The 23,974-nt window shown below is 42.3% G+C and overlaps 1 protein-coding gene and 1 long non-coding RNA gene across 7 annotated transcripts in view; one reads left to right on the top strand and one right to left on the bottom strand.

Moving 5' to 3' along the window:
- Nucleotides 1-8,664, bottom strand: part of LOC118421562 — a 44,411-nt gene extending 35,747 nt beyond the window's left edge. Inside the window, exons 1-2 of the long non-coding RNA XR_004831850.1 lie at nucleotides 8,527-8,664; nucleotides 7,707-7,814 (exon numbers count right to left, since the gene is read on the bottom strand). This is a non-coding gene — a long non-coding RNA (uncharacterized LOC118421562). The remainder of the gene's footprint in view (nucleotides 1-7,706; nucleotides 7,815-8,526) is intronic.
- The window catches only part of LOC118421560 (laminin subunit gamma-1-like), a 60,143-nt gene extending 36,304 nt beyond the window's left edge, over nucleotides 1-23,839 (top strand). For 3 of the 6 annotated variants that reach the window (XM_035828902.1, XM_035828901.1, XM_035828907.1), the window contains 27 exons: nucleotides 268-456; nucleotides 763-880; nucleotides 1,122-1,229; nucleotides 1,469-1,605; nucleotides 2,722-2,766; nucleotides 3,354-3,476; nucleotides 3,961-4,138; nucleotides 4,598-4,722; nucleotides 4,838-4,933; nucleotides 5,406-5,534; nucleotides 5,954-6,139; nucleotides 7,730-7,859; nucleotides 8,549-8,661; nucleotides 11,770-11,860; nucleotides 12,384-12,586; nucleotides 12,998-13,135; nucleotides 14,106-14,297; nucleotides 14,517-14,713; nucleotides 15,007-15,110; nucleotides 15,465-15,605; nucleotides 15,817-16,117; nucleotides 16,483-16,597; nucleotides 16,928-17,127; nucleotides 17,509-17,667; nucleotides 17,947-18,046; nucleotides 19,666-19,933; nucleotides 21,492-21,622. In XM_035828902.1, the coding sequence (XP_035684795.1) occupies nucleotides 268-456; nucleotides 763-880; nucleotides 1,122-1,229; nucleotides 1,469-1,605; nucleotides 2,722-2,766; nucleotides 3,354-3,476; nucleotides 3,961-4,138; nucleotides 4,598-4,722; nucleotides 4,838-4,933; nucleotides 5,406-5,534; nucleotides 5,954-6,139; nucleotides 7,730-7,859; nucleotides 8,549-8,661; nucleotides 11,770-11,860; nucleotides 12,384-12,586; nucleotides 12,998-13,135; nucleotides 14,106-14,297; nucleotides 14,517-14,713; nucleotides 15,007-15,110; nucleotides 15,465-15,605; nucleotides 15,817-16,117; nucleotides 16,483-16,597; nucleotides 16,928-17,127; nucleotides 17,509-17,667; nucleotides 17,947-18,046; nucleotides 19,666-19,931 (3,884 nt within the window). In that variant the 3' untranslated portion in view covers nucleotides 19,932-19,933; nucleotides 21,492-21,622. Of the gene's footprint in view, nucleotides 1-267; nucleotides 457-762; nucleotides 881-1,121; nucleotides 1,230-1,468; nucleotides 1,606-2,721; nucleotides 2,767-3,140; nucleotides 3,174-3,353; nucleotides 3,477-3,960; nucleotides 4,139-4,597; nucleotides 4,723-4,837; nucleotides 4,934-5,405; nucleotides 5,535-5,953; nucleotides 6,140-7,729; nucleotides 7,860-8,548; nucleotides 8,662-11,769; nucleotides 11,861-12,383; nucleotides 12,587-12,997; nucleotides 13,136-14,105; nucleotides 14,298-14,516; nucleotides 14,714-15,006; nucleotides 15,111-15,464; nucleotides 15,606-15,816; nucleotides 16,118-16,482; nucleotides 16,598-16,927; nucleotides 17,128-17,508; nucleotides 17,668-17,946; nucleotides 18,047-19,665; nucleotides 19,934-21,491 lie in introns of all 6 variants that reach the window. The other 3 variants (XM_035828904.1, XM_035828905.1, XM_035828903.1) reach the window with 3 other exon arrangements.
- Nucleotides 23,840-23,974: the final 135 nt, after the last annotated feature.

The raw sequence follows: 23,974 nt of genomic DNA on the forward strand, positions 1-23,974 counted from the left end.
GTTGCAATACTAATAGAATTATTTTATTGGAACAAAAGTACAAAACATAATTTTTAGTATCATTTCACGCCAACGGTTGGGCACTGCATGTATCTCTGCTTCTATTTTTGCTTCCATCTAAGGGTGTGATGATAAGTACTTTCGACCTGTTTTCTGTCTTTCAACAGAATCCTTGGTTCCAACTTAAAACCTCCTAGAGGAGCACTGTTAGTAAACCAAGGTCAATTAAGAAGATTCCCCTCTGACTTGTCTTATCTTCCCTTCCAGCCTGCAACTGTAACAACCTGGCAGACAGCTGCGAGTTTGACTCGGACCTGTACAGACGGACAGGGCACGGCGGGCGCTGCATCGGATGCAGACAGAACACTGCTGGACCTAACTGCGAGCGCTGTCTGGAGTACTACTACAGGGCACAGCAGAGCGACCCCTGTCAGCCTTGTAACTGTAACCCTCTAGGTATGTCTGGCCTAACCTTTGTGGTTTGACTTTTGAGATAAGAAAAGACAAGCTGTCAGAAGAACATTTTCTGAGAAAACATGGAAATGCACAGATTTTCCTGGACAGACAGACAGGCAAAATATTGTTTCTCAACTTGAAAAACAGGACTGTACTTTTCATTCAATGATGTTATTGGGGTTCAGACACTTTCTGCAAATCGCTAAAATTCTCTTTTTGGCTTATACATTGAAATCTTGTCAAGAAACATAATGCATGTGGTACAAAATGGCTGTGTTTTCATCTGAGTGATGCTGAACTTCACAGGATCGATCCAACAGCAGTGTGACCCCCTGGGACGCTGTCAGTGTAAACCCGGGGTGGGAGGGGACAAGTGTGACCGCTGCCAGGATGGACACTTCGGCCTGAGCGAGGCTGGCTGCAGGTAGGTTCAGTTAGACAGTTTCAATCAATCTCATTCTTGGTTTATTCGTATTTACAGTAGAATATATTAAGCGAGAGGTGAGCCTGGCTGACCCATGCCACTCAGTTGAGGTTAAGGGCCAAGCGTAGTGAGGTGGCCCCAAACCATGTAGCGGAAAAACAGGTGGAAGTAGTATTGTAGTAAAGAAGTAGAGTTACTTAAGTGTTAGCAGCTTCCTGACCACTATCGTTGTTGTTTGCAGACAATGTTCCTGCGACAGTGCTGGGACTGTGAACAATGCTGGAGCCTGTGACCAGGTGACGGGACAGTGCCAGTGTAAGCAGAATGTGGAGGGACCTCGCTGTGACAGGTGGGTCATAGTTTAGCAATCGTTTAAGTTTCAAGCATATTTCTTGTCATGGGTAATCAAGCAAGGTCTTTTTAGAAAAAGATTATTATGCCTTATTCTAAAGATCCTCTGCCAAAATCAATCACAGAGAAATGGATCATGAATATTGTTTGTATAGATATTTGTCATAAGATGTATACTGTTTGGCCTGCAAATTTTTCTACCATTCTGAATTTCTGACATGTTTTGCACCACTGTAGGTGTAAGCCTGGTTACTTCAATCTGGACTCCACCAACCCTTCTGGCTGTATCTCCTGCTTCTGTTACGGCCACTCTGCCAAGTGTGCCGTGGCCTCGGGATACGCAGCCTCGGTCATCAGTACACCCTTCACTACAGGTGAGTCTCAGGCACCGGTGGGGAGAGTCCTAGCTCTATATCTTTCGTGTGGAGTTAGTCAATGATGTAGTGTAAAACAACCAAAAGAGTGTAACTGTTTTCTGAACTACCCTTTATAATTTTGATTATAGGAGTCATTGAGATTGTCTAAAATAGTTTCAAATGTAACAGTGGAGAAACTAGAAGGCTGTCATGCCCATTGACATAATTGGTACAAAACAAATATCCCCCTCAGTCTACACAAAACAGGTATTTCAGAAGAACCTGTGCTTGGCGGCATGTTGGATTATAATGCTTGTGTTTAATGTATTTTAACCAGGTGCGCAGTCAGGGCCTTGCCTCTGCCCCGGCCGTTTGGCCTGCCCGCTTGCTGACCATTCTATTGGTGCATCTTGTATGTCCAGTTTTGCCCACAATTCAACAGCTCCATAGCCTCAGGAACATAAATGCTTCTAAATACCGCCATCTCTTAACCCTGACTAAATGTTTTATAGCAGGCAATTAGTAGAAGGCTGCGCTAAAAATTTCATACTGACGTTGCATCTTTAAAGACAATAGATTGGAATAGATTAGTCATTAAAAAGGCAAAAGAAACAGATGTGGCTGCATACTTCAAAAGGCTTTCACTTCACTACTAGTTTAGACCAGATTGCTTAGGCTATAAAGCATCAATCTACAAGTGATTTCATGATTCACAATGTGTATCAGTAGGCATTACAAAGGATAAAAGCTTGCCTATCATGTAGTTAGGTAAAATGCCTGTGGTATTGTGGCAGGTTTAAAGCAGTTAGGCAGATTATGCATTGGTATCCTTGCAGGTACACATGCATGTGTTTGCTTTGCTTAAATCCTTTTCATTCACCAAAATGATATTTATGTATAAGTCATTATAGAAGTAGAAATTTTAAGGAAATGACTTCTTTTGTATTGATTCTCTTTGACGTGTGTTTAATTTCTTAGAAATTGTTCTCTGCCAACTTAGTTATATCTCAGATGATTAAAAAATGAAGTTCAAATCATTAATTCAATGCAGAACTAAATAAAAGTATATCAAGTTTCCCCAAAGTCATGACCTTTGACACCTGACCTAATGACCCCTCTCCCTGACCCTGCTAGCTCCCAGGTACCAGTACGGGCCCAGGTTCAGTACCTTCACCCATGGTAAGCCCACTGTGCCACAAAGGTTAAAGTAGGTAGAGGAACCTTTTCTGGCACAGTGGAGGAAAGGCTTTGAGGTTTGTGGCAAACGCTGGCACCTAGATGCGCGAGTTGGTTCATCATCTTTTGTGGCAGACTTGCTATTAGGCACAGATTATGTAGCAGTACAAGCAGTGCTGATGTGTAGTCTACATAAATATTGATGTTTTTGTACCACAGGCTTTCCTCTGACAGAGGATCTTTTTATGGCTCTAGCAGATTATCAGCAAGCTGTAGAAAACATTCCATTATAGCTTGCCTCTTGTGTGTGTTTGCAATATATAGAATAAGACTCTAGTGATGTAAAATTCTCATCCTGTGCAATGTTTCTTGTCTAGATACACGACAAGTGATAGAAGACTTCACCCATGGTAAAAATTACAACAGGGTTTTTGTGGTGACCATTGTATTAAGGATTCAAAGTGGTGGCTGACTGGTATGGTGCTGGTAAGGGTGTTATATAGTACAAGGTGACTCGGCAGCCATCTCATTGTTACATGTAATAGTCATCATTAGTCGGTTTGTTGATCCATGTTGCCCCCCTCCCCCAGGTCAGCGTGGCTGGACCGGTGAGGACAGGTTTGGCAATGAGAGGGAGATCAGGTGGACACAGGTGGGGGAGAACCTGGGAGCGACAGCTGACAGCCAGGAACCTATCTACTTTGTGGCACCAGGTGGGGACAGAACATCTTCAGATGCTAACAAACACTAAATCAATCCCTCTGGCATAATGCAATGCTTAGTGGAACAAGACCCTCACCTATATAGCTGTAGTGATGATTAAAGTTTCAACTATACAAGAATTTCTTTACATAGAGGAGAAATGCAGTGAATGTAGACGTGAAAAGTTTTGTGCTTCAAGCTAAATGCGATATCTCTAAGCCCTGAACAATCAAAGGTTTAGTTTATCAGGTAAAAACTCTAATGCTAGTTCACCTTTATCCGCGGGGCTAACCTTTATCCGTTGTTCTTTGTTCTAGAGAACAGGATATTTCGGTATATCAAGTCGATGGACACTGTTTTCAAATTGAAATACCACTGAATACCCGGTTTTTAAAAACAACGAATATAGGCTACCCGCGGATAAAGGTGAACTAGCGTTACATATGCAAAGGTTAGATATCTGGACATACTAAGTCATCATTTTCTTTGTTTCAGCTGAGTACCTTGGAAATCAGCGCCTGAGCTACGGCCAGACTCTGACCTTCAAGCTTCGTGTGGACCCCGAGGACGTGCGCCTGTCAGCAGAAGACATCGTGCTGGAGGGGAACGGGATCCGCCTGTCCGCGGCCATGACTGCCCAACAGAACCCCATGCCCAGGAGGGTCAACCAGGAGTAGGTTTAAACTTCTTGTGTTTGGGAAGGTTGAAACATACATTGTAAGCAAGGCACATGGGGTTTTGGAATGCCAGTTCCAAAGATGTTCTTCTTCATTGAAATGAAAGTCATTATGGACATATGAGCAAAGTAATACTTTTGGTAATCCACAAGGACTTTCGGGAGCAAGAAGCTTGTACAAGACTTAGAATTATCACTAAGATGTAAGACTACTTGGTTCTGGTTACTACTATATACTAGTAGTTTATCACATACAATGCAACAGCGCCACCTGGCAGTTGTATATCATACTGCAGTCAATGTTAGTGATCACAGTCTACAGCTTATTCTGACTTTCAGTCAATCATGATATACTTCTATATGTCTGATGTAAATGTGTGGATGCAAAGCAAAACTAAACTATTTGATAAAGAAGAAAATGAGAGGTTAATGGTTTTCGTGTTTTCTCCTCCCTAGATACTCGTTCCGCCTGCATGAGGACCCGTCCCTGGGGTGGAACCAGAGGCTGACTTCATTTGACTTCAACCGACTCCTCAGTAACCTGACTTCTGTCAAGATCCGTGGAACCTACACTGACAGAGGTTAGCAGACTCGCCTGTTTTCTGTTCCGTCAACACATTTTCGGCAGTTTTACTATCGTATTCTTGAAGAAAACGCAGTGTAAGTCATGGATTTTATGTTCCCCTCCCTGAACAGGTCGTGGTTTCCTTGACGATGTGAGGCTGAACACAGCAGTGAGGAGCGGGGCTCAGCCTGCTGCCAGCTGGGTGGAGGTGTGCGAATGTCCCGAAGGTCAGTGCTCTAGGCTCTATGGTCTTAATCATTGCATTCACTTGTTGTATTTGTACAAGATTTAGAACTTGATAACTTGGTTTGTGTTGAGGTTATGTACAGTATAACAATGCCACCTGTCAGTTGGGTATCATACTACAGTCAAGGATGTTGACAACAGTCTCACTGCTCTGTATTTTAGAAAGCATGATTTCTGAACTGGGATTATAAACAAGGTCTAAATCTGTAAAAGGGAAGTAAAAGGGAAGGCATAGTTTAAAAAAAAATCTATTGCAGCCATTACACAGATTGGAAAAATAGATCTGATGACTTCCTCCAGGACATTATAAAAGAACATGTAACAGGTGCAAATTGCTGAGATTTAGAGCTCCATTTAATCAAAAGTAGAAAACTCGATAGAAGGATATGCTATGATTGGATAAAGTTAATTCCCCTGATATGACATGTAGATTGTTCCTCCTGTCCCCCACAGGTCTGACCGGACAGTTCTGTGAACAGGTGGTTCCTGGATACAAGCAGGAGAACCCCCAGCTGGGCCCCTTCTCTCCCGTGGAACAGTGCTTCTGTAACGGCCACTCTGCCAGCTGTGACACCGTCACAGGTCAGACAACACGCTTGTGTTACTGCAGTATTGGAGCTTGTCATAAAACATGTACAAAGTTGTGCAAACAATGGGACCCTTGTTTTCTGTTGATGTAAAAGGGAAAAGGTAGCATCTTTTGAAAATGCATTATCTTGAGCCCAGGTTTTGTATCTGTATCTTTATAGCCAGTGTAAAGTCTCTTCGGCATAACACACCAGCTACAAGCACAGTTAACATGAAGCAAGGTGCCATCAAGGTTGTTAATAATAAGTTTTAAGTTTAAGAGTTAATTTTTAGCAAAACTGGCTACATTATGGCAGTGTACAATTGCAGAGAGAAGATGAAAGAAGAACCACTAACTTTAAAGATGTAAAGAAAATAAGAAAATAAAGATAAAGAAAATATCATCAAGCCAATATCATTTCACCTTTGTACAGGTGAATGTAGCTGTCAGCACAACACAGAGGGAATCTACTGCGAGCGTTGTCTGAAGGGTTACTATGGCGACGCCACCCAGGGAACACCCAACGACTGTCAGCCCTGCCCCTGCCCCAACCAGGCTCCGTGTGATCTCGCTCCTAACGGGGAGGTAGTCTGTACCTCCTGTACTGAGGGGTACATAGGTATGTCATTCTTCTGCTTATACCAAGTACCGGTAGTAACTGTTCTTGAGATCATACAAATGCAGAAATGAAGATCCCAGTTTGCCAGAAGCTGTGTTCCAGGAATGCCTCATGCCTTTTACAGATTATACACTTACATCCTTGTCTGTACTTCTGGTGTTTTACTGTGGATCTGTCTGAAGTCTGTCTGCAGTCTGCCCTTGTGAAGCTGTTTTTGTGTATGTTTTTTCTCTCTGTCTTCTGTGTTTTTCTATGTGAGTGGTAATCCCCTGTGCTAGGGGGATAGCTCACATGATATTTGGTTTAAGGAGATCACTTCATCTCTGCACAAATGCATCACCCCTCCCACATGTGTGTAGCCAGGCTAATGTTAACTGTTCAAGCACAGTTCACATGAAGCCAGGTGCCATGAAGGAAGCTGATTGCCATACCTACACAATACAGGTGATAGTGAGACAGGAAACTGTGGCGACAAGCCGCAACTTGATGCAGAAAGCCCACAACTGGTAACTGAGTTATCCGAAACACAGGAACAAAATCAAATTGTCGAAAAAGCAGAAAATCATGAGGAAAACAGTATAGCTTCACAGCCACAAGGTCCAAATTATGGCCGCGATCCAAAGCCAGGGAAAAGACTCCAAAACTCTCAACAGTATTTCACACATGTGCAGGATCCCCATTACATGGATGCCTCACCAGTTATGAGAGACATGCCTCAGAATGATGGCATGGTGGAACGCCTGCGCCAACAAACTGTTCAGGGGAGGTCACACTCCCGTCAGCCCATGTATCCAAACCCTGGGCGCAAGAGGGGGCAACCCCTGATGCAGCAGAAGACCCCCTCTATCAAAGGCATCACACGACCCACACATACTTACAGTGGCCAGGCTGCTGAGCCCCTGTATCAAGCACCCCAAGTGAAGGGTCCCGCGAGACAGACCAAAAAGCCCCGCCCTACAGGGGCAGTTCAGCAGCCTTATTGGCGAAGGAGTCGGACCAAGGGCCCGACACGACAACACTCTGATCCGTACCCCGGCCAGGCCCAGGCTCAACCCCCTGACCTCCCGCCCTGCCCCACCAACATCCCCACGCGGGGCGAACGTGCAGAACCCGTGCTGCAGTACCCCTGTAACCCATGTGGGGGTAAGTCCATGTGTTGGGCAGTCAGAGTTGTAGAAAACTGTACCTAACCATCCCATGTGCCCTTCAAAAAACTAAAAATGAAACAACCCTCCCCAAGTTTCTTAGGATCATCATCCTCAAAATGCTATTGTTACAATAGATCAGTACTTGTAGCTGCTTCCTGATGAGGACCTAAAACAAATAATGTAACTATGCTAAGCTTTTATAGCAGTTCCTCTATGATGTCAGTAGAGGTGCTAACAACAGTGAGGTGTTTTGAATGTGTTAATCTCTACTATATTATGTTCTGTTGTGTCTACACATCTACACCTAATTATTTCCTAGATGCAACTTCAATCTGTGTGATAAACTTACATTTTTGACATCCATGCATCCTTTTGCTGTGAATTGCAACCACATGCAGTTTGTAGTCAGTTTTTCTCACCTGTAAAACATCCTTGTCTGCAGGTGATCGTTGTGAGAGATGTATGGACGGTTACTATGGCGACCCCATCGGTCAGTACGGACAGCCACGCCCCTGCCAGCGCTGCATCTGTAGCGGAAACATTGATGAGAACGCTGTCGGAAACTGCAACTCGTAAGTCAAGTTCGCCAGTTGATTCCTGACAGTGTCTCCTTCTATTGCAAAACAAATTCACAATTTTCCCTCCAAAAAGATGTTCAGAGACGCTCTCTGTCTAATGCTGTTTGTCTTCAGATAGACCAAAGAACTAGTTCAACTGTCACAGAAACTTCAAAGAAAGTTCAATTCTCCAATAAGTTGCAAATTCAGCACTCTGAAATTTAAGGTCTAGCAATGAATGAAATGGTGAAAATGAAGGTCGGGCAGTAAAACATGTAAATTTGATAACCTGGCCCTTTTCATCCTTTACAACAGAGTTTAGAAGGGAGTCTACAAAGTACATTTAACAGTTATACCCTCCCTTATAGCTAAGGTTTTGATCGTTGACTCAGTTGATATACTGTAATAACAATATTTTCAGGTATATCGTCTATTCCTTTCCCCTGTTCTCATTAAGACGTGTCACATTGAAACTTTACTCTGGAGTGGCTTAATTATACCCCAAACCATCAAAGGTTTACTGCCACAGAATCTCCGGTAATGCTGTTATCTCCCATCAGTCTGGGAAGGTAATCTGATGTTGGGAAGCTTTGTTGTAAAGTCTTAATGTCAGCTCAGGTGTCAACATAACATACCTGCCCTCCCAACACCTGAGGCCTGCATACTTTACACTTTCACTCACCTGTACATGTTCCTCCCCGCAGAATCACTGGCGAGTGTTTGAAGTGCGTGTACTTCACGACGGGAACGGCCTGCGAACGCTGCCTTCCCGGCTACTACGGCGACGCCACATCTTTCCCCAAGCCTCCATGCAAACGTAAGTCTGTGCGCAGAAGTCTATGCCCCCACCACCCTACTTAACTTCATTATGTCTTCTACAATACAGGCGCTATTATGGGCGATTTGGGAGATACCATTTCAGGCTGATGAAAGGGGACATAATTGGTGGTTAGGTTGTTTATCTTCTCAGTGTTAGCCACATTAGCTTCAGCTAAACATTTCCACAACAATAAGCTGGTTGCAAGCAAAAAGGGGGGGAAACATTTTGTTTTAGCTGCCAAAAGTGAAGAAAAGCTACCATGCTTGTTATATCGTTTTGCAAAGTAGCCAGACAGGTTTTTGGTAGGATTGTCAGCAGTGTGAAGTGCCCAAGGCAGTTGTTACAGCTCTGTGGTTAATGCCTAGTTCCTCCACCTCACTTTGCCAACATGGTTGCACCCCGCTGCCACCTGTACGCCTTAATCGGGGTAGTTGCGTGGTTACTACAGAAAGGGGAGTGCGCAGGTAGGTCAAGCCTGCCCGCCGGCAAGTCAGTTCTTTCAGAACAATTTCCCTTATTATTTCTGCCCGGGCTGGTCTTGCTGATGAACAGGCATCAGGCATGGCACGGAAGGAAGTGCTCCTCTTTGTGCTCTCTGTGCTGAGTTCTCTTAGCCTTGGTCAGGGCTATGTAGACTTTGATCTGAGTTGGCTCACTGATAGTTTAGACTTACCAGATTTACCAGCAGATGTAGAGGCAGCTGTCGTACCTAAAGGTGAGTTGTGTTGCCGTGAATGCCATCCCTCAGTAGATGGAAGTGTTTTATCTAATGGTTGATGTAGCTAGAGAGTTGACTATCACCTCTTCTGTTTCCTTAACTACTTCAGGAAGGCAGTTACATTGAAAAGGGCTCCAAAAGGGGAAAGGGAAAGTCATTTTTAATAAGATGTTTAGAAGTGTTGCAGCAGGAATATCACATGTTTAGTCATGCACATCTCCCTGTGTTTCTGTGAATACTGCCTGTATGAAGGGCTAACAATGCTGCCTTGATATTGGCTTGTTCAAAACTCTGTGCAAAAGAGCGAACGTCATTTTTTCAAACATGATAAAACTGTTAAGTGTGTAAGATCTTTGGTTTTGAGGAGTCAGCTTGATGTATTGAACAAAGTAGTTGCTGCCATTGTTAATCAAACACGAATAGTTCAATTGTTTATGTTGCCGTCTCATTTGAAAACTTGGCCATATGTAATGCCACAAGAGAGTCTGCTTCATTACAGTCATGATACAAGTTGTTTTGTTGCTGGAGATTTAGTAAAGTTGCTAGTTACATTGTTGGTGCTGTGGAAAACTATGAAAGCATGTGGATTTTGTCTTCAGAAGCATTCCTCTTTAATTGGTGTACCCATTTTAGATAAATGGTCACCAATTTGATTGAATGGACTATTTTGATTTAATAGAAAAGCCTAAGAATGCAAGATTACCTTTAGATAGAAAATTGAGTTTCTAGGTTTTGCAATTTGAGTAGCTTTCCTAAATATTGAGAGAGTTGAAAGAAAGATGCATTCCTCTTGTTGGAAAGATGATTGTGAAACAGTTGCCCCAGGCTAGCAGCAGTATCTGGATGAAGAATGGCGGCGCCATCATTAACTGGTCCAGGTGTTTTGTCACTCACTCGCACATCACAAAAATGGGAGCTTCCTTTAATACAGGTCTATGGAGTCTTGTTTTCCAATGGTTTCCAGCAATGTTGGGATAATATTGTCTGTTGAAGAACGTCACTTCCAGACATCACTTCCTGTCCTTTGTACCCTTATCATCTAAGCTATTTCAAACTGCAAATTGTCCTTCACTTGTGCTTATGGAATCAACATGTAATCATTGTGGAGCTCTATATCTATAGTTTTGGATATCACTTAGTAGATTAGAAGATTTTGAACAATCCTCATTTGGCAGACAGTGATTTTCTCAGATATGTGAAGAAGAAGAAAGAAATTACCAAACCAACATAGAGTGCCTAGGGGCTTATTGATTTGAAATTTTGAGTGCAGCATTAAAGTTTACTCGGTCTTAAAAAATACAAAAATACAAGTTCTATGTATACTTTGCAGTTTTGATTTCTTGGCTGATGTGGCCATGGATGTGCGTATAACTTTGAGGAAAAAGAACATATACGCCTGGTTAAATGATGTCTGTGAACTGGGGTGTAAGATATCGCTGCCTGGAGGTACTTTGTAATTGGTGGGCTTTTATTCCCATCAATTACATGTATGTCGGGCACAATGGGGGACGACTGTTTTCAGTGTTGTTAAATTGTGGATAAAAAATGTTGAGCCAAACATGAACAAAACAAGATCTTGCCTTTTGTTTTTCAGTGAGCTCTGATCCTAATTTGTTTTGTTTATCTCCAGAATTCTCAATTGCTGGTACATATATTGTAAAGAAATTAGTTTTTACAGATGGTCTACAAGCTTGGGGGACCAATGTCTAATTGGTTTTCAGGCCAGAGGTCATACTGGAAGAAAGCAGTGTTTTACTTGTCTTAGAAACAGCCCGTTGCCTTAGGTGGTGACTTTAAAAGAAGAAACTAATCTGCAAAGCTGAATGGTGTGATAAGCTTTTGCAGTATGGAACTATTGGTTTTCGTGAATGCCAGTCTTAGGATATTGGGGGTACATTCTACTATGGCAGGACAGCCAGTTGAACGTTTGAGTGGTGCTTTTTATTCAAATGTCTTCATATTGCCTTTTTATATGCTTACTGATGGCTGCATGGAGTTTAACAGCTGGGCAGCCAACATTCTTGGTTAAAATCCCACAGGCAATTTGCATACAGTATTGTACTGATCAGAATCTCTCACTCAGATCTAACTGGACAAACAGGTTAAGCACCACTCCCAGTGGTCATAAAGGGTCAGAGGTTAGCAAAGTAATAAAAGACATGTAAGTACTCCGTATTAGTAGTATAGGTACTTGCTATTGTGAACACCAAGCGACAGAGGTTCATCACTGCCACAGCAAGTTGTACGTTAAAGGCTTAAGGATAATCCCAAATACATGTTGACAACAGAATAAGCTTTAGAATGTGTGGGTAATTTTTCATGTTAATTCATTGTTTGGACTTGACTGTATTTACAGTTAGTTGACTCATCCTTTTTGTCTGTCCCAGCATGCAACTGTTACCAGTTTGGCACCCAGGCTGGAGGAGAGTGTGACCAGAACACAGGACAGTGCCCCTGTCTCTCCAACGTGGTGGGCCTGTGAGTGACATGCTTTATTCAGCACTGTGTGACAGTCTTATAAACTTGTAGCTACTTCAAACTGTTCTGCGTATATACAATGTACTGCAGTCCTACTGTGGCCTCCTTTGAAATTCAAATAAGCAATCACCTACATGTAGATCACATGACCTAACAGACAGGTGACAGGTGACATCAGCATGTATCCAGAAATAGCAGGATGACAATCATTTGGTGCGCTGATTGTTTGTGTTAAAATAAACTTTTTACTTTTACAGGTAAGTGTGTATGTTACCTACCAGTACAGATAAACTTATGCTGTTATAGATATATTTGACTTCGAATTTTTGTTGATGGTGCGAAATTTGTAGTTTCTTTGAAAACCTTATCCTTTAGTACACCAAAGTATACATTTGACTGCCAATTCTCTATTGGTTAAGATATTAGGTTGCAGGGTAAAGGAGAAGTGACCATTTGGAGTTACAACATGAAATTTTTTGTTTAAAGCCTGTATCTCTGACCTACTGTTTCCTGTTGTCCCCAGACAATGTGACCGTTGTGTGGATGGTTACTGGAACATCAACAGTGGATCAGGCTGTGAGGTGTGCGACTGTGACACCACTGGTTCGCTGGACACCAGCTGTGAGCTCAACAGTGGGCAGTGCCAGTGTAAACCAGGAGTGGGCGGGCGGCGCTGTGAGAAGTGCCTGGCCAACCACTACGGATTCTCAACTTCTGGCTGTACCGGTGAGTTTTTCTACTCAATTAAGGGGTTTATGCAGCCATTATGTATTTTTCTTTTTGGAAATGCTCTTCTGTAAATTCAGAATGTAAATGTTAGTCATATGTAAGATAATCTATTTGCAAAATGAGGATTTTTACAAAATGAGTTTTTCTTACCCTGACTGCTGTTGATTGAGGAATGTCACAAAAACTAAAAAGAAAATTGATATTGACCTTGAAAGTTGAGAAATCCCCAAATCTAGACTTACTGACTTCTTCAAATTTTCAAATACAAATTCAATCTCTACAACTGAATAAAAACGGAGATTTGAATATCGCTTACCTGGATGTCTAAGCTTCATAAACTTACTCGAATCTATGTTTCCTGTTGGAGGTTTTGATTTAGTTCTGACACTGATTTGTTGCCCTCCCCAGCCTGTGACTGTGACCCTCGCGGCTCCCTCAGCCTCCAGTGTGATGAGTTCGGAAGCTGCCCATGCAGGGAGGGTGTGGTCGGAGACAAGTGTGATGCTTGTAAGGAGAACTACTACGATGTAGCTCGTGGTTGCATCGGTATGTTTTCACTTTCTCTTTGTAGTATCAACATACATGCAAGATAGGCAAGTTAGAGACATTTGTTACTCTGCCTTTAGAGCAGAGTAATTAATGCCTTTAGCTTGAGAAAAAAAAGGTGATTGAAGAGTATTGTTCATGTCTGTTTTTAACTGTGTTTCCTCTTTTTTTTCTGATGTATTTTTCCTTTTAGCCCGGAGATACCGTACTCGAGGTTTGTCCATTTGGTCACTGTTCCCTGCTGTCTGCAATAACTTGAAGGGTGTTCAAAAATTCTTCATATTTCAACTTCAAAAGAAATATCCAACCAAAGAATGCAAATTCTAAATGATGGAGTTAAGCAAAGCATCTCAAGTTGCTTTGCTTGACCTGTATTTTCACATTTCTTTGAGCATCCTTCACTTCTGCTTTGACTTGCAGGGTGGTGCCCCTACCAGAGCCCCTAACCATGTCCCCATATCGCTGTGCACTTTTATAAATAATGAACACCTTGAATTCTTGCTTTTTTTGTGGAGTGAAGTATAATCATTCCATATTATGATTGTCCCTTTTGATGATTTAATTCCACTGAAGCATACTCTTAATTTGCATTATTATGGCCTTTTGGTTCCCCATATTTTAACTCTATGGCCCTGTTATTGTGTGGTATCGTGTGTGTTTCTTACTCAACCTGTAGCACCCCATGAGAGGATGAAATGCTGTAAGCGAAAAGTCTTCTGAGTACCTGAGATATATATGAGAGCTGAAAGACTTTCTTCCTCTCAAATGAATTAGCAATCATCACTTCAAACTTTTTCTAGTTCATTCTTATCTGATTCTTTGAACTTATCTTTCCCTTTCTCTTCTTTCTTTTTTCATGTACATTTCTAACCCTTTCTTTCTAGCTACCTCTTCTTATACTTAATGACTTTGCAGGCACGCTTTTGCTATAACTCATATGTCAATGTGTACTTTCAATTTATCTGTGCAGAGTGTCCAGCTTGCTATGGCCTGGTTCAGGACAAAGTGGACGATCATCGCGAGAAACTTCGCCAGCTGCGTGACCTCATCAACAATGTTGGGGTGAACCCTGACCTCATCAACGACCAGAAGTTTGAGGAGCGGCTGAAGCAGGTGGAGGAACTGGCCAAGGATCTTCTGAACGAGGCACGCAAAGCAGCTGGTACGTCAAGGTCATACAACATAACGTTACAGGACAAGTGAAAATTTGAACCTGAATGGATTAACATGAGAATGATAAAAACGAAAATTTTACACAGGGTGTGGTCACTTCATTTGTTGGTATGGTTGCTCTGTTGCTCATATGTTTTTGTTTCATTGCACCTTCTCTTTACAATGTTTCCATGGTGTTGACAGTTGCATTTCCTTTTGCCAACAATAGGAGGCGCTGGCATCAATGCTGATTCTCTCCGCGAAGCCCTGGATGCTCTACGTGACAAGGTCAACGAGATTGAGAAGGCCAAGAACAACGCCCAGGCCACCACCAACGATGCCAAGGTCAAGGTGCAGGATGCTGACGAGACTATCCGACGTATCCAGGACAAACTGAGGGAGGCAAACAACTACCTGGGCAATGAGGTGTGTATAGTTTTCTGGAGCTTTTTCATTGACACTTTAATCATTGGACTCCAATATGAGTGTGTGTTGTTGAGCATACTTTGATAGAGGTTCTCATTTTCCTGTAGACCTTATGGTGGTACCAAAAATAGCTTTTGGATGGAGAATTACTACTATCAGTAGTAACATATGTTTTTGAGACATGGGTACTATTGTGCTAGTTGCACTTTTCTTCATAGAATTTCGGCTGATGATCATGGTGAAAACTTAAGTATCTTCAACCATGAATTTCTTCCCTACCACCACCTTACCAGGGTAAACAAGCTCTGGATGAAGCCGAGCAGGCAGCAGCTAACTTTGGCCAGGGCTCCAGGGAGATGCAGGAGCTGGCAGAGCAGGCCAAGGCACTGGCAAACGAGTAAGTTGTCTGCTCTACACTAATGCAATTCTTTTTCAGTCATAAGGCCACAGCAAGTAAATTTTATGTATGACATCCAGTTGGATAGTTGCAAAAGTTGCACAATATGGAAGTTAGCAATCTTGTTAATGATGACAGTCTACCACACTAGTGTCACTTGTACTACATGTCTTGAATACAGGAATAAATGCCTTGTTGGCTGTGATACCATGTTTTGTCCCTTTAATTGACAATGTTTATTGTGTCTATTTTGTGGCCTAAGGAATATCTTTTCCCTGTTTCTGTTTCCTAATGGGTTCAGTATGAATTTCTGTTTCACTGTTGATTTTATTAATTATCTGTCTTCGTCCCCAGTCAAACTGAGGATGCCCAGGCTATTGAGGACACTGCCAACCAGGCTCTGCAGACCTCCAAGGATGCCCTGAAGGCTGTCAGGGACGCTCTGGCTGGACAAGGGGACATCGCCAACAAGAGAATACCTGACCTGGAGAGGAAGTGAGTGATACATTCTCAACTTGGAACTATAAGAAGTTGTGATAGGACTTATCTATTGTAACTACCTTTTAAAAGTAGTAATGTATGTTGTCATGAATAGTAACTTTTATGGAAATGTAGGCAAATTTCCTGACTGTATTCCTGATGTAGTTGTTTTGTGTTAAGTATTTCTTGAACATTTCTAACCAGAGAAACCCGTCTTGTATCACAGGCTGCAAGATGCAGAAGAACAGCTGGACAAGGTGAACCGGGAGGCGGCCGATGCTCTCGCCAACGCAGAAGCCAGCGCCGACCGTGCCACCAAGATCCTCGCCAACGCTCAGGCCCGTCAGCCCAACATCGACGTGGATGACCTGAAGCGCCAGACGGCCGCCATTAAGGACGAGGCGGAGAACTCGCTGCTGCCCGACCTGGCCAAGCTGGAGGCAGACAACAGGCAGACTGTCAACGACATCAACGACAACTATGATGCAGCTGAACAGCTGCTGAAGGATGCCCAGGATAAACAGGATGTGAGTACAGTGTCATTCGCATCATTATCCAAAAAAAAATCTACTTTTATTCAATAAACCCCCCCAACACATATGCAATGGGACTGCTTTCCTGTTCTCATCCCAAGCCTACATGTAATTCTAGTCTACAATGTAAGGTTTTTGTCATGAGTCAAGATTAAGTTTTACTACAAGGTGGTTTCTAAAGTAGATGCTCGTGATAGGACTATTTCAGCTAGAACTGAATCATGGGTTTATAACCCAGAGCTACTTTGGCATACTGTACTTTGTTGTTACATCCCTTATAATGTGGTGTAGCATCTTTTTTGTTGTCAGCTGAAGATTATAGAATATTGAACATGTGTTTTGCTTCCCCCCATGACCAGGTAATCGACCAGTTGCTGGCCCGTGCTGATGCTGCTAATGACAAGGCAGAGCAGGCTGAGGAGAAGGGTCGGGAGACGCTGGGAGAGGCTCAGAAAACTCTGGAGTACCTCAGCAGTGAGTGGGACAACTTGTCCTAGCCTTGAACATTTGACACATGGGTGGAAACTTTGCCATGTTTTAAACAAAATGCCAAACAAAAGCTTCCCATTTCAGTTTCGTATAAGTCACTTTTTGTTCTTGTCATCAGTGGTGTTGTTAATTTCTACCCCCACATATATATTGTACTGTCCCTAGACAAGTAACCCTTAACCTGACCATTACACTACATAAGTTTTGATTAAAAACAAGCACCTAACTGTGTCATGACGTGTGTCTAATATAGTCCAGTATTTGAGACACAAACTTGACATCATCATAGAATCATTTCTCTTATTTTCTCCTTAGACTTTGAAGCCAAGGTGCAGGAGAGTAAAGCCAAGGCTGACGAGGCCCTGGGTAAGGAGGCTGAGATCAGGAGGATCATCGACGAGGCCGTCAGCACCACAGACCAGGCCGAGGCTGCCCTGGGGTCGGCTGACAGCGATGCAAGGACGGCCAAGAAAACTGCCGAGCAGGCCAAACAGATAGCCGAGGGAGCTGCTGCTGTAAGTGGGCTGGTATACTCGGATTGTGCAGAATTTTCCTTTTCAACACAAATAGAAGAATGAGTTATTTTTTTCTCCTTCTCCCCAAGTTAAAGAATTTAAGTGGGCAATGACAAATTTTGAAGTAATTGCAACCCAACTGAAGATGGGAGTTCTCACACCTATTGGACTCAAGACATTTTTGGACATGCTAGGCAGAGGAAGACCTCTGTGGCTTCTAGAGTCACTCCTCTAACGTCAAGAGAAGAGGACGACAAATTTTAATCAAATAATGTTACTATTACATTACGGGCACTCTATCTTCAAACTGAAGTCTGTACATATATCTGTATTTTGTGGTAACTTTTTATCTGACAATGTATACTTGCATATATTACTCAGGATGCCAAACAGGTTAAGGAAGATGCTGCCACGATCTACGACCAGGCCACGGCCGTCAACAACAACGCAGATGAGCTCAAAGGAGACGTGGACAGCGCCGAGAACACCTTCAACCAGAAGAAGAGACAGGCCGACGACGATGAGACAAGAGTCAATGCTGTAAGGAACCTCTTTTTGTTATTTGAAGTCTTGAGAAATGATGACAGGGATGTTTCTCCAATTAAGACATCAGATGAAGTGATGATGATTTGGGTTTTTGATATGCTTTCTGATATACATTCCAGCCTCTGTCTGATGGTAGCATGTAAATATACTAAAAACAGGTTGGATATGTAATTTACATTTAATTTTGTTCTCAAGTATACAAATGTAATATCAACTTTGTGGTTCAAATCTTCCATCATGGGGCAGTGCTGATGTCTTCTCTCTCCCTCCCAGGCCATGGATGCTGCTAACGATGCCCAGAGGAAAGCAGATGTGGCCATGGCCAAGGTGCAGGGTACACTGGACAGAGTCAACAAGATTCTGGAGCAACTGGGTATGTACACTGCCACACTTACAACTGAACCATCAAGTTACCTGTACACTTCACAGGCTTTTGTTAATGGTTTCTCCTCATAATGCATATGATATCAACACTATGCTTTGTTTGCCCTATCAATGATTTTTTAAATCATAATGTTGTACATTGTGACAAGATGGTTAGTCTTAGGAAGTGCCTTTTCTTTTGATAAAAGCTGGCTGGTCTTGTTTCATAGCTGCTTCTACTGAGATCATGAGTTACAGTCTGTGAAGTTCCTACTGTGGAAAAATCAACATATGACCAAAGGATGTCTTTCATTAGTAACGACTGTAAGACCTTTATTTGGCACTGTCGTTTCAACCTACAACTGCCAGAGCAAATGGTGTAATGGCAACTGTATGGAGATTTATTACCTACACTAGTATTTATTTACAGCACAACAGGTTTTTATTTCTCTGTCATACATGTATGATATTTTTTCTTGTCCGTTACCTCTCTCATGTCTATCATCATGTCAAACATCTCATCATGTTTTCCTCTCTTCCAGCCTCCAAGATCAGGCTCTGTCTTACTCCATCTCTTCATAAATATGCACAGAGATCAAAGCTGTGCATTTTACTCTCTTTCCTTTTTTCAGTCACACTGTGGTTCACCATACACTCCCTTTTTTTTCAGTCCCACTATGGCCCCCATACCTTCCTTTTTTTGGTCAGACTTAAGTTGAACCCATACCCTGCATGGACTTTTTCTTTCCTCTTAAAATGTAGAATCTACTTCAGTATCTGTGTGCTTATCATGAATGTACATTTGGATTTGAACTAACCTCACAACTTCTTACTGCTATTAACTGCTTCCTGTGTGGCTTCTCTATCTTGAATGGACTTGTGGAAAGTCTTGCATCTACGTGTATCTATTGTGCACAAAACACTGGAATGCTTATTTCTACTTTATCCTCACTGCTACATGTGTATGTTAAAACGTCTACTAACAACATAAACTACTTAAATGGCATGGCTTTTCAGCATGCCATTGCTTGTTTACTTCCTGCAACTATGTGTCTATTCGTAAGGTTCACATAGTTGGAGATGTCATTGGACAGTTGTTGATGTTAATGTGTCTAACAGCTTGACCTGTCTGTCTTTGCGATATGGTGAGATCTCTAATCTTGCTTGGAGTGAAGATAGCTTGACTAGTGCCGATGGTTTGCCTGCTTGCAGTAGCATGCTTCTGATGGTGTGGCCAGCCATTTTCCTAGTGGATTAGTGCCTGTGTTTATGTTTGGATGCCCCTGCCTTCGATTCCCCCACTGGTTGAGTCAATGTCGATGCAGTTCCAGGATCAGTGATGACGTTGGATGCCCCCCTCCCCCTTACATCCCATGAGTCACCATCTCAAACCATTTCAGGAATTGACCAGCCTCATGAACAGAAATGTTGGTCCAAACCTACTGATAGGATCATATTTTGTGAATTAATAATGTTGATTTTCTTGGGCAAAGAAAAAATTGAAGATATGATAAGTAGGTTTGGATCAACAGTGAGGTACATTTTGTGGTTTGCCTGCTTGAAGACCCACTGTTTGGTACCCAAAGTTCCAACAGACATGTGAGCTGGTGTGTGTTGGCTGTACTACAGACAGGTTTAGCGGCGGTGGCGGTGTGGATGAGGGTCGTCTGCGTGCCGTCCAGGCAGAGTACGACAGAATCAAGGGCGAGCTGGATCCAGACGCCATCAATGCCATCATTAACAACCTGAGGATCGACGCCCGCGCCCAGGGGCGCCTGCTTGCGTATTACGAAACCTTACGCGGGGACGTCATGTCCGAGATCCGAAATCTAGAAGAGATTCTGCGTTCCCTCCCCGACGGATGTTTCAGACCACAGAAGATAGAACAGCTGTAGAGGTATGGGGTGTTGGAGTCCTGTGCTGGAGGCTCTCCTGGGTTCTGCAATTCAGACACTCAGTTGTTGGTAACTTTCAGTGTAAAAATGTAACTCAAGACAGCAGTGACAATCATGATGTTAGTGATGTTTAGACACAAGTAGTTATGGGTACTGTAAATGCAGAACCTTTCGCGGTGGTTAAATGTTCACGGTTTTCGCGGTGACCACTTCACTGGGAACTTAAAACCACCACAAACATTTGTCCTTGGCAGTAAGAGACTACAGTGCATGGTGCTACTGCGAACATAAAACCACCACGAAAAGTCCTTTCTCCTGCTACCACGAAATTTAATCCCTGTGAAATTAGATGCATTTACAGTATGCCCTAGCTTAAAGTGATACTTGTACAAAAAACATTGTAAAGGAAGTTCTATGTACATTGTAAAGTATATTCCAAAACAGATATGACCTGACAAGTGACAGTACTGTCCAGTTGATCTGTAAGAAGTGTCTTGAGAACCCATGGATGGTCTCCCCTGACGACATTCCTGCCTCTGCTGCTGTATTGTGATGCTTTCTGTAACCTGTGTGCTGTAGAAGAGACCCACTCATATGGAATCATGCTGCTTGCCTATGTTCTCTCACATTGTTACAATTTTGTTGTTGACCAACAATCATCTCCGGGTGTTGAAAGTTGTACATCTGAGTGCTGCATGTTTGTGGGTAATGGTGTGAGGTACATCCTCACATTCAACCAACAGTAGTTAACTTGCCTGCTTACATGTCTTGACTGTTTTGCTGTGAGAGCATGAATTCTTGTTGTTTGGAGTTTTGTTGTAGAGAGGTTGTCTTTCTGCCCTTCTCTGTCCATCAACAACAGCTGGGCATAGAAAGGCACAATGGCTACTGTGTTTTATACCATTTATAGAAGATTGTGTAGGAAGAATCCACTCAAGCATGATTGTAGTTTATGTTTGGGTGGTAACTTGTTTTCTCACTATGTGGTTCAAGCCAGTTTGCTTGCATGTGTAATCATGTTGCCTTTTGTGCGGAACAAAACCACTGAATGCACTGTTAGAAATGTTGGTTGATAATCAAAGGGCTCTAGCCAGTGTCCGGTTTTCCGTCAATTGACGGAAATTTGCTGCGTGTGATGGAAAAATTTTAAAAACAATCCGTCAACCTTGACGGACAAAAATTCTTGGTGGAAGCTACAGGCGGCTTGTCCACGGCCGTAAAAACCACACATTGTTTGTTTTGCTATTGTTATGATTGTTGACAATATGTGTCGGTGCCCTTTCGCATACGATAAGCTCATTAAAACCCGTTTTTCAAGGTCTCAGTTCAGTCTCTCTAATTCCTTGAATAGTGTTTTCGCTACAATGGGAACTGGCTGAAGGAAAAAAATTTCGAGCTGGCTAGAGCCCTGGATAATCATCAACTTAAACAGATATTTTAAGCCTGCCACTGCATGTAAAATCTTCGTCAAGTAAAAGCATATGGTCCCTGATAGATTGTGCCTATGGACTTGCAGCAGGAGTGTCAATAGTGAACTAACGTCTTGCCTTTTACTTCCAGATCAAATTGACCCCCCTGATGCAGGCAAACTGACAGAACTACAGAAGGAGTATGACGACCTAAAGGCCGAGCTGGACGCACTACGGATCAACCAACTCATCCTCAACATCCAACGACTCATGACAGAACAGGAAAACACCGTCACCAACTTCGAGGCCGAGTTAGACACCCTGAAGAAAGAAGTGGCCAATCTGGAGGACATCAGCCGCTCGCTTCCCGATGGCTGCTTTAAACAGGAGGGTCTGGAGGACACGTAAAGCCTCCATCAGGGAATATTCCATTGGTGCTCGTATTGGAGACATGATGCATTCCCTCTCACTTCAACACACCTAACAGTCGTTACCATTGTACAAACATATGAAGGAATATGTCTTTTTCATCTTCAAGTTTTCTGCCCAAGAAATGGACAACTTGCCCAGGGAATGCCTCGTGTCTCCTGTTGTAGCTGAGGGTGTATTTATCCTGAAGTGGAAGTGATTGTAACAATGAGTCAGTGTTGGTCAGGTTTGGGGGGATATCACTGTGGCCAACATCAAGTAGCCAATAAATTATCTGCAACTAAAGCTACATTGTTTGTGTATTTCAAAGCAAAATATCTGTCTGTAAATTCTATTCTGACAATGAAAACCTTTTCTCTTATTACTGTAGATGTCACTATGGTCTCCCCCAAGTGTTTTTCATGAGAACTGAGCTCAAGCCCATCTGGTTTCTGTGGCTTTTACAGTGATACTTCGCCCAAACCTTTCAAATGCCGACAACTATTACATACCCATACAGCAGTTATCCTTTTCTATATCATATGCAAACTGGCCACATGGTGCAGTTACAGGAACTCTATTGTATTTCAAGAACCTCAAATCAACTTAGAAATCCACTATTAAAGTAAAATACTGACAAAATCCTTGTTACATACTAAAGGAAGCAATGTGATTGTTGATACTAAAGATGTGTTACTGCAGTGATCTGTTATGCCTCCTTATATGGTAGCTGTGGCTTCCCATATTTGGTCGGGCTGCCAGTCCTAATTCAGCAAATTGGTATCATTCTAGGGAAAAAGAGGATAAACATATATTCACTTAAGATCCTTATTTTGAATAGCACAATCTGTGATCTTCAGGGTTTACATATTATATGCAGCAGTATTCCTGTTCCTGAAACAAGGGTGGGAGGGGGGCAGCCTCTAGCATCTTTGCGAATGTACTTATAGGATAACCTTCTGATATTGGAATCGTTCATAAGTGAATCCAGTATTTAGAACAAACATGTAGAACTGATATCCATTCTTGTGGGATGGGCTAATCATGTAAATATATAAGAAGAGGTGGCAGCTATCGCATAGGTAGACTAGAACTTAAACTTTGGACAACATTATTATGGATGAGTTTCTTTTAGTGTGTATTTGGGAATGTCTGCCACCTTTCTATCCAGTATATATCTTGATAAGGTTATATGCATTCATGGGTGCTAGTATTTAACGGTAACCTGGCTAAGCAATAAGGCTAAGATCATGACGCTGTATGTAAAGGAGAACATAGTGTGCAGTGTAGTTGCCTCGCCAAGTGCCTAGACTTTCAAACCAAGTGTATCGCCACCACATGGACCTACCAGTATTAGCTGCACTAGTATTATAAAATGTAGCAGTAGTTCTTGTCCATAGCTGCCTATTCTGTAGAGAGTGCCTGCATAAGCTGGTGCAGACTATTTGCACCATGTATATGCTAGCCACTGGAATTTGGTGGGAGTTTGTATGTATAATTTTTGAATTTAGTCTTATGTATGGTACTGTTTTTAACCTACCCTTTTAGTCATCTTTAACATATATTTCCGTTGCTTATTTCTTACAAGAGGTGTTTTGTTTGACTGTTTTTATTGGACATTTTTTGACAAAGGAAGAGACATAAGTTATTTTGGTATCCACTTCATATACTTCTCACAATACTAAGTCAGGTCAGCCCATTTTGTTGCCAAGTGACTTTGATATACCACCACTATACTCTTCTCTGATGTAGTGTTGCATAGACTAAAACTCTCCACAGAGGAACGCTATTGTATCACCTTCACTACTCAATTACTTCACAACTTATTATATCACAACCAACTTTTTACTTCTGAGAGTACAGTATATATTGAAAATTCTGATTAATGAGTGATTGACTTTATTATCTTTATTATCAGACCACTGCCCTGTGGAGAGTCGTATGTTTTGTTAACTCCAGGAGGAAACCCGATAGAAGCTGTAAACAACAGAGTACTCCCTTACCTAGGGAGATGTGTGTACGGAGTTAGTTGTTATACGTTTGATACTTTTCATTGTACATGACATGGGGAAATAAATCTTGTAAAATATACTTCTCTTCTCTTGAAGTTTATGAGAGTTAAGATTTTCTGAATATTCATCCTAAGGATTGGTAGAATGGAGTTTTTTCACATAGTAAGTTACATGTATTAAAGGCAACCTAAGCAATATACAGCCTAAAGGTGGA

The sequence above is a fragment of the Branchiostoma floridae genome, chromosome 8 (assembly GCF_000003815.2).
Source record: "Branchiostoma floridae strain S238N-H82 chromosome 8, Bfl_VNyyK, whole genome shotgun sequence".
In the NCBI taxonomy this organism is placed as follows: Eukaryota; Metazoa; Chordata; class Leptocardii; order Amphioxiformes; family Branchiostomatidae; genus Branchiostoma; species Branchiostoma floridae.